Source organism: Tupaia chinensis, unplaced genomic scaffold, assembly GCF_000334495.1.
Source record: "Tupaia chinensis unplaced genomic scaffold, TupChi_1.0 Scaffold000115_1, whole genome shotgun sequence".
NCBI lineage: Eukaryota > Metazoa > Chordata > Mammalia > Scandentia > Tupaiidae > Tupaia > Tupaia belangeri.
Window position 1 is genome coordinate 1,337,759 of NW_006159579.1, and position 10,224 is coordinate 1,347,982.

At 40.2% G+C, this 10,224-nt stretch overlaps 1 protein-coding gene across 1 annotated transcript in view; it reads right to left on the bottom strand.

The window, feature by feature from the left end:
• EIF2S2 (eukaryotic translation initiation factor 2 subunit beta) overlaps positions 1 to 10,224 on the bottom strand; it is a 33,350-nt gene that overhangs the window by 14,796 nt on the left and 8,330 nt on the right. Inside the window, exons 2-4 of the mRNA XM_006144018.3 lie at positions 9,814 to 9,991; positions 6,541 to 6,644; positions 391 to 526 (exon numbers count right to left, since the gene is read on the bottom strand). Of these exons, the coding sequence (XP_006144080.1) occupies positions 391 to 526; positions 6,541 to 6,644; positions 9,814 to 9,991 (418 nt within the window). The remainder of the gene's footprint in view (positions 1 to 390; positions 527 to 6,540; positions 6,645 to 9,813; positions 9,992 to 10,224) is intronic.

A 10,224-nucleotide genomic window follows, 5' to 3' on the forward strand; every position in this document is an offset into this window, starting at 1 on the left:
CTCTCTCTATCTGATCAAACTAGAAAATGATAATAATACTCTCTCTGTCTGTCTGATCAAACTAGAAAATGATAATAATAATAAAGTTAAATAAATACACTTTAAAAAAACCCTGTACTTTAAACATTTTTAAAAAATTAAACATTATTTAAAATTCAGTTAATTTCCCCATGTCTGAATCAGTATGTAATCAATGTAATCACAATTACAAATTCTATGACATCTTTAAATGCCATCACCAAATAATACCATTTAGTTTCAGCTTCCACTACCAAGCAGTGGATGGAAGTAAGGGGCAGAAAAAATATTATTTTAACCTTCCTCCAGCTCAGGAATCAGGATAAAGGCCTGAGTGACTTACAAATAAGCCGCTAAAGTACCCAATGTTACCTTCATCTTTCTCTAGTATTTCATCCTCATCTGGGAACTTAACATTCTTCTTTTTCTTCTTTTTATTGCCAAGCATAATGTCAAGGTCATCCTCTGGTTCTGCTGGTTCTTGAACATCACTGTCAATCTTAAGATCCTAAGAAATTGAGATAAGAGTCTCATTATTTTGATACTGGCATTTTTCTTGTTTGTTTGTTTGTTTGTTTAAATGAACATATTGATGGAGTGGAGGAGGGGACCACCAAAACATTCAAAACTAAAGTTATAGATCTCTCAGAGGTGGGCCAAACTAGCTCAGACTCTGCCATTTTAAACTGAATTCCTCAAGATACTTTTGTGGGATTGTTCCCCCTTTTGAGCCTTTTTATTCTTCAGCCCCGGGTTTTTCTAATTATTATTCATGTTTTCAAACTAGGCTACTATTAGAATCACTTGGGAAACTTGAAAAAAGATACTTAAATCTGATTTTGTAATCTTAAGTTGGAACGGGGTTCAAGAACATTTTTTAAGTGTCTAAGTGGGCCCATTGGCATTAGCATGAGACTCAGTAATGCTGGAAGCCATATGGAAGATCAGGGATCATTTTCTAGGTTAAACATGTACACATGGGAGTTGGGGAGTTAATGCATTCATGCTTCTGGCTGGCTGGAAAGGCTTAGTTGGAGGGAGGAAATCAGAGTGAGACCTTGTTGAGGGTATGGGTTGTGTGGTTATGTATGTCTCTCTTTTTGACACAGACCTTGTTGAGAGTACTTATCTTTGTGTGTCTCTCATGAAAGAAATTTTAAAAAAATTTTCTAAGTGAATCAGATGCAGTCAATGTGGTGACTTTCCCTGAAGACACACCAGATATTTAGTGTGTTTTTCCACATCAATTTTCCAACTAGGTGTTCTCCAATTCAATTCAAATATTAATTACCTGGAGTATCATCAAACTCCATGGGTTTAAGGGCTCAGTCCCACAAGTCTGCCCTCCCTTCAGATGCCACTTGCAAATACTTAGGTCCCCAAGTTATCCACATTCCTATCCTGTCCAAGCTGGGTATGCATTAGGAACTTCTCCCACACATCCCTCCCTTGCAAGATTTAATAGTTTGTTAAAACAACTAATATAACTCATGAAAGCTCTTTATTTACTATTATCAAATTTATTCTAAAGAATACAACTCAGGAACAGAGAATAGAAGCAATGCATAGAACAAGGTATAGAGTGGAGGAGTTTGGAGAGTGACAAGGGAAGCAGGCATGGAGCTGTTATGCTGTCTCCAGGCACGCCACTAGCCAGCCCAGCACCTCAACAGGTTCATAACCAGGGAGCTCTACAAACCCAGTCACTTAGGGGTCTTATGATGTAGGCATGATAGACTAAATGACTGATCACTATGATTTGATAATGATCTCAACCTCAATTTGGTGAATGATCTCCTCTTATTTCTAGACCCCTCTTCCCAGAAGTAGCAAGACTGTTAAGTTTCATGACTTGGGAATGGCTGGTGACTAAGCTATCATCTTCTTCTTTTTTCCCCCCAGAAAGCTTTGGTACAGGGCTGCCAGATAGCAAGAAATCACTCCTAAGGGGGGACTGGCCATGCCACAATCCATTCTCCTCCATTATCCTCTAGCAATTTTGAGCATGCACAAGTATCTGCATGAATTTCAAGCTGCCAGGTCTGAAACTTAAACTGTGGTCAACCACATGGGTATCCTGCACCTTAACCACTACGCCACCTGTTGGCCCCCTAAGCTACCACCTTAAAGTTACTATCTAGGGACCCCCAGTCACTAGTCATCTTGTTAGCATACAAGACACTTTTTGGGCATTCCAAAAGATTTTCAGGAGCTATGTGCTAAGAACCAGGGAAAAAGACCAAATACTTATGTGTGTGTGTGTGTGTGTGTGTGTATATAGTGTGTAAATTTATATATATATATATATATATAGAGAGACAGAGAGAGAGAAAGTGAGAAATCCACCCCCCCCCCAGGGGGGATGGCCATGCTGCAATCCCTTCTCCTCCATTCTCCTCTCGGGATCTTGGGCACGCACGCACACGTGCCCAGTGTGAGTTTAAGCCACTGGGTCCGGGACTCAAACTGCAGTCGACTGCGTGGGAGTTCAGTGACATAGCCATTACGCTAACTACTGGTCCCTGTATATATATTTTAAATCACAACCTGGCACCTGGCTATGGGTCTGCAGGAAACACTTTTAATTCCTTCCTCCTCTTACCAGTTTATCCAGCCCCCATCCCAAAATGTACTATCAACAAAATCTTTTTTTAGGGGGCCAGCAAGTAGTGAAGTGGTTAAGGCCCTGGGCTCCCACATGGCCAACCATGGTTCGAGTCCTGGACCTGATGGCTTAAAAATCATGCTGGGCATACATGCATGCCCACCCAAAATCCCAAGAGAAGATTGGGGGAGAAGGCCATTCCCCTTGGTGGTTGACTTCTCACTTTCCCTTTCTCTATTTCTTGTCTAGTGAGCACAAGCTCCCTATGGCAAAAACCTTTAAAAGAATCTATTTTTTGTGTCCACATCCTGAACTACTATGACAATGACTATAATAATTTCAGAAATTTTATTAACAAGAAAGTTGGAATAGCTGGGAGTAAGTGAAGTTCAGACTGGAGATTCCAATTTTACTGTATTATCTTGGTATGATCTTTGGCCATCGAAGTTCAATTAACCCATGGCATTAGCTAGATACTGTACAAACAGAAATCCAGATACTAAGCTGATCTTGGAAGATGATACTCAGTAAATGAAAAACTTAAAAATGTTGAATATAAATTAGCACAAACCAGTGAACTTCTACTCTTAATTATTTATTTTGTTCCAGAAGATCCAAAAGACAGAGAATAGCAAAAAGTGTTTATATACAAGTTTTTCTTTAAAAATATAGATATATTTTTATGTATTATTATTAATTTGCTATACAGTATGTGTGCTCAGCAGACAGAGAAAGAGAAAGAGAAAGCAAGCCACCAGGTCCAGTCTTGAACCAGTGGGTCATGTGGGAGTCTAGCACTATAACCACCACAACACTTGTTGGCTCCTATAAAGGTTTTTCAAAAGCTCTGTAATGGTCTAAAAATTTAGGTGGGAGAGTAACTCAAGACCTCAAAAACATTTCAGCTTCAAGTTAACATCCATGTCGTGCTTAGTCATCAGAAGATTTATAACATCCTCTCTTATGTTATGATTTTTTTAATACTGAAAGCTCTTAATAAAAGTAAAGCTTATCAGTGGCTCTTCAGGACAAAAGCTACGGAGGAATCAACCAACAAAGAAAGCCAACAAGACTTTCTGTGGCACATCTCTGATACTTTAAACCACATTTGTTCAGTTTAATCTGAGATTTTTCTCTCAGTTTCCTTACAGTAGCAAGAGAAGAAAAATCCCCAAACGGAGAAAATAAGATGAATCAAGGTAAAATCATCTCATTCTAAAGGAGTTTAAAATATTCCTGAACTAGTATTTCTGAAAACAGGAAAAAATGTCTTCTTAATTTCAGCACCCTAGAAATTATCACACAACGCCTGAGTCAAAATTAGACGCTGTTTGAGTTTTTTTTATATATTTCCTGCTACATGTGGGATATACCTTATTTACTTAGGTTTGCACAAATGTACTTTTTTCCTTTAAAGTTTTTGCCATAGCGCACAAGAGCTCATCAGAGAGAGACAGAGAGAAAAGTGAGAAATCACCTCCTGGGGGATGACCACACCACAATCCCTTCTCCTCCATTTTCCTCCTGGAATTATGGGTGTGCGCACACCCGTACCCTGGAGTGATTTTCTGCAGGTGTGTGCACTTGCTGGAGAGAGAGACAGAGAGAAAAGTGAGAAATCACCTCCTGGGGGATGACCACACCACAATCCCTTCTCCTCCATACCCCTCTCAGGATTTGGGGCATACATACACACATACACACATACACACACACACATCTGGCAAGAGTTGCGAGCCTCTGGGTCTGGGACTTGAACTGCGGTAGGCCATGTGGGAATCTAACATCTTAACCACGACACCACCTGCTGTCCCCCACCACGTGATTCTTAAGCCCCCAGGTCTGGGACGTAAACTGGTCAGCAAAGTGGGAGTCCAGTGCCTTAATCACTATGCCACCTGCTGGCCCTGAAAATACACTACTTACCAAAGAAAAAACAAAAGATGGCATAAAATGAGACATATGGTGTGAATGTACATGTATGTTCTTCTCTTACTCTTACGTTCTGTGTGTATAAATTACTATTATCTTGTATTTTATATAAAGATGTGTGGGCTCTGCTGAAGTAATTCCCAAACAGGGTCTTCAAAAAGGTAGCTAAAGGTAGAATAACAGATTTTCGTCTCCTTCCTCTCTCATATCTAACCTTCTATTTACCTATCACCCAGTGGCACAATGGTAAAACACAATGCTCTGTCATTTGGGAATGTTGACATATGGAGACACTAGGCCTTGCATACCCATTATCCAGGGCTGGCTGAGGATAGATCATGGCATCAAGACACTGTAGGGGATACTATCTCTGCCACTCACAGAATAAATAAACTGGGAAGAGCAGATGGCATAATGGTTACATCACTGTGTACGTGCATGCATGCTCAAAATCCCGAGAGGAGAATGGAGAAAGGATTGCATGTGGCCATCCCCTGAGGGGTGATTGCTCGCTTTCTCTCTGTCACTCCAGCAAGCGCACATGCCCTAATGCAAAAATCTCTCTTAAAAATTATTTTTAAAAAGCAATAAATAAATAAATAAACTTATGTATATACACACAACACAGGAAATCAATCCGGTGATAATTACTGAATCTCAAAAATCTCTGTAAGACCAAAGAATTAGCCTATTAGCCTATTTACCTTCAGGTCACATTGTTATCTGTTACCTACCACTACAGGGTGGAGTTCATTCTTTGCTGCTTATAGATACAAGTAAGTTTGTGTATTTTCAACACGCTACTAAAAAAAAAAAAAATTTTATTCACTTATTTATTTATTTATTTTAGGTGAGGTTTTTGCTATAGGGCATGTGCGCTTGCCAGAGAGACAGAAAGCAAAAAATCACTCCCCAGGGGGGATGGCCACACCACAATCCCTTCTCCTCCATTCTCCTCTCGGGATCTTGGGCACGCACACACACATGCCCAGCGTTTGAGTTTAAGCCACCGGGTCTGGGACTTGAACCACGGTCTGCTATATGGAGTCCAGTGACATAGCCACTACTCCAACTGCTGGTCCCTAATGTGTACACACACACACACATTTTTTTTTTTTTGAGAGAGAGATTTTTGCTATTGGGCATGTGTACTCGCCAGAGAGATAAAGACAGAGAAACAGAAAGTGAGAAATCACTCCACAGGGAGGATGGCCATGCCACAATCCCTTCTCTACCATTCTCCTTTTTGGGCACGCATACACACATGCACGGCGGAAGTTTCAAGCTGCAGGGTCTGGGACTTAGACCAGTCCACATGGTTGACCATGTGGGAGTCCAGAGCCTTTTTTTGGGTAGAGGTTTTTTTTGCCTTAGGGCACTTGTGCTTGCCAGAGAGACAGACGGTGAGAGGGAAAGTGAGAAATCATCCCCTCAGGGGGATGGCCATGCTGCAATCCCTCATCCTCTATTCTTCTCCTGGGATCTTAGGCACACACACATGTGCCTGGGATGATTTTAAAGCTACCGGGTGGGACTTGAACCACGGTAGGCTATGTGTGAATCCAGTGACATAACCACTACACCATATCGGAGTCCAGTGCCTTAATCACCGTGTCACCTGCCTCATCTCACCTACCAAAATTTTTACAGAAGAATCCACAGAACTATTTGCTCCTCATGATTTCTTATGTACAGAAATGATCTCTCTTCAGTCAAAGAATCTCACTATGATTAAGGACAAGGGGCATATTGTGATCATCTTAATGGAACACAATATGTAAGATCTAAATTTACAATCCTTTGAACTGTAATCCCTTTAAGATACCTAGTCTGATACTTACCGAAGAAAATGACCTTATCACAAGTGATTAAGTGCCTAATAAGAAAAGCAAAGCTAGTAAGATATGAGACAAAGGGGGGAAACACCAGCTATTAGCAACCTTTCGAAAGATCAAATTTTACCTTTAATAAGAAAGCAATACTACCTTTACACCTTCTTCAGCTTCATCAATATCAAATATCTTTTTTGTTTTTTTCTTCTTTTTCTTTTGATTAAAGAAGTTCAAGTCATCTAAATCATCAGAAGCATCTAAAAAGACAGATGAAAAATTGTTAATTATTAACAACAAAGAACAGGAGGCAAAGCACCAAATTTTCAGTTATGCCAACATGTTTCAACTACTTATCAAGTGACTAAAAAACAAAGATTGAGGATTAATTACTACAGCATCTCTCCACACCATAAAGGTTATAGTTCAAAAAAAATATATTTTCTGCAGGAAAAATACAGCTAGACGATATTGAGAATACCTGTTTAGTAATCTGACTACATCACTTTCCATTATTCTCAGAACTCTTAACACTATTTCCAAGGTTCTTCAGCTATATCCCTCCATTCCTGTCTGCAAGTTCTCATCACCTCCCATACCTTAATCCCTGAGGCTCTAGCCTACTGAACTATTTCCAGTGCCTACCACAGTGTGTGTGGTATTTTACCTCCAAGCTTTCTTATCTCACAGGATCTTGGTTAGAAGTTACTTCCACCAAGAATCCTTCTTTAAGCCTATTTGGTTAGATGTCCCCAGAATAATTGCATAATATGTCCTGTTCACTCCAACTGAGTTACTTACAACCAGACTGCTTATCTATCTCCCTACTAATTATTACTAAGCAGCTACACTTTGTTCACCTAAATCTTAGCACCCAGCTCAACATTTCATTTAGTTACTCAAACAAAAGTCCTCATAAGGGCTAAAATGGTGGCACAACAGTTAGATGAGATGGTGTCTAACACAGATCCACATAAGAAGTTATCACAAGTTATCACATATTGTCTATGTCTTATTCATGAAATAAATTAAAAAAAAAAATGCCAAAGGGCATGTGCCCTTGCCAGAGAAAGAGAATGAGAGAGAACCTCTCAATGGGGCATGGTCACACTACAGTTCTTTCTCCTTCATTCCTCCATCCCATCAGGATGATTTAGGGCATGCAGGTACATGTGCCTGGCATGTTTTTTCAAGCCACCAGGTCTAGGACTTGAACCATGGTTGTGGCCATGTGGGATCCAAATTTCTATGCACAGAACTTAACTGCTGCATTATAGGAAAGATCCAATTAAAAAAAAAAAAGCTGAAAGAAAAAATTAAGAAGTTCCAGTGTGAGAGGCCAGCAGGTAGCATGGTGGTTGAGGCGCTGGATTCCTACATGGCCAACTGCAGTTTTGAGTCCTGGACCCAGCGGCTTGCTTTCTCTCTCTCTCTCTGTGTGTCTCCTCTGATCAAATTTTTAAAGAATAATAATATTTCTTAAAAATTTCCAGTGTGATTTTAAAAATTAATCTTATAAATTATTTTGCAAATTCATTAAAAAAAGGCTGCAGGACCAGCCTCAGAACTAATTATCAGAAGTAATGTGTGGCTCAAGAGCAGTCAAATCCCACACAGCAACTGTGGTTTGAATCCCCAGCCTGGTCAACCTGCAACATACTAGGCATACATGTAAATGGTACAAGATCCAATAAGCTTGAGGACTAAGGGAAGGAGATCATGACAAGATCAGATCCTGTGGAGGGTGCACCTCTCTCTCTCTCTTTTTTTTTTTTTTAGAATTACTTGGGACCAGCAGTTAGCGTAATGGCTATGTCGCTGGACTCCCATGTAGTTGACCATGGTTCGAGTCCTGGACCTGACAGCTTAAACTCACACCAGGTGCGTGTACATGAGTGTCCAAGATCCCAAGAGGAGAAGGGATTGCGGTGTGGCCATCCCCCCTAGGGGGTTGATTTCTCGCTTTCTGTCTCTCTGTCTCTCTCCATCTTTCTGGTGAGTGCGTGTGCCCTATAGCAAAAAAAACTCTCAAAAAAAAGTAATAATTACTTTATTTCATTTATTATCATCATTATTATTTCTTTAAGTTGACCAGAGAGAGATAGAGAGGGAGAAAGTAGGAAAGCAAGGCTTCAGGTCCGAGACTCAAACCATGGTTGGCCACATGGGAATCCAGTGCCTTAACCATCAAGCCTCCTGCCGGCCCCAGGCGCTCCTCTTTCATTCTTGCATGGGTGCATATGTGCTCTACCATGATTTAAAAAACAAAAACTAGGGGGCCAGCAGGTGGCGTGGTGGTTAAGGGTGCTGGACTCCCACATGGATGACCGTGGTTCAAATCCTGGACCTGGTGGCTTGCTTTCTCACTTTCCCTCTCTCACTCTGTCCCTCTCTGGGCAAATAAATTAATTCAAAAATAAAAATAAAAAGACAACTGGCACTGTGGACTGGTGGTTAAAGGAGTCAGATCCAACATGGCCAACCACATAACTTGAATCCCAGATCCAGAAGCTTCAAAACATGCTAGGCAGGTGTCTGAGATGTCCAAAATCCCAACAGTATGGAGAAATGGAGAAGAGCTTGCAGTGTGACCATGCTCCATTGGAGAGTGCTTCCTGTCTCTCTGGTGAGCACATGTGCTCTTTCGCAATTTAAAAAAAGGAAAAATGTTTTAAAATAAGGCTACGTGGAAAATAGGAACACTAACGATCTTTTATCTACTACTGATAAGTATTAATGGGTTCTGTTAAATAAATTTTCCATTTGTTCTGCCATGTTGTATACTATGCATATTTTAGGATCCCTCTGCTACATAGTTTTTCAACGAGATATTTTTAAATTCATTCTGTCATATTACAATAGAAATGATTTAAACAATTTTCCAAGTTTGTTTTAAACATGTACAAGATATTTAGCATACGGTAGATGCTCAAGATGTTATCCTAGCAGTCTACATTTAATACAAATTATGTTTACTAAATTATTTCTCTCTAGTAGTCAAATTATATCTATATTAGGGCACAAGAGTGAATAACTAAAGCTGGTATCTAACCCCAAATATTATAGGCTACAATTTTAATCTCTAATATTCATCTTGAGAATGGTTAAAACACAAACTGTCTCAGTCCTATTTCTTTCTGCCTATATTCAATATAACTACAATTAAAGTTGGAGAAGAGATCTGATAGGTTAGACTGGAAAACTAGCCCTAGAATGATGAGATTTCATCATCTTTGCAACTTGTGAATTCACTGGGAATTTCTCTCTCAAAATCTGGCACAGTTCAGTGCACACAGAATGTTGATGGCCTTGACTTCACTACAAAACCATTATCAGGCTGAGAGGTCCCTGCACGCACAAAATCCAAAACACTGATGTTATTATAAGGGCTCCCAGAACAACAATGACACATTCACATGAACCTGTCACCTTTTTTCCTACTGTCCTCTTCATCAGCTTCCACATCTTTGTCCTCAGTTGGCTCTGGTTCCACTTCCTTTGTTTCTGAGGGTTGAGTTTCTTCTGTCTGGGCATCCCCCTCCTCATCTAACATGAAAGGCTTCTTCTTCTTCTTTTTCTTCTTGCTCATGGTAGGGTCAAAAATCATCTGTTTAAAAATAAAAGGGACCAAGTGATTGTATTTAATGATGCTCACATTCTAAGTACTCCTTTTTTAAAAAAATTATTTTATGGGGACCAGCAGTTGGCGTAATGGCTATGTCGCTGGATTCCCATGTAGTTGACTGCGGTTCGAGTCCTGGACCTGGTGGTTTAAACTCACACGAGGTGCGTGTGTGCCCAAGATCCCGAGAGGAGAATGGAAAAGGGATTGTGGCATGG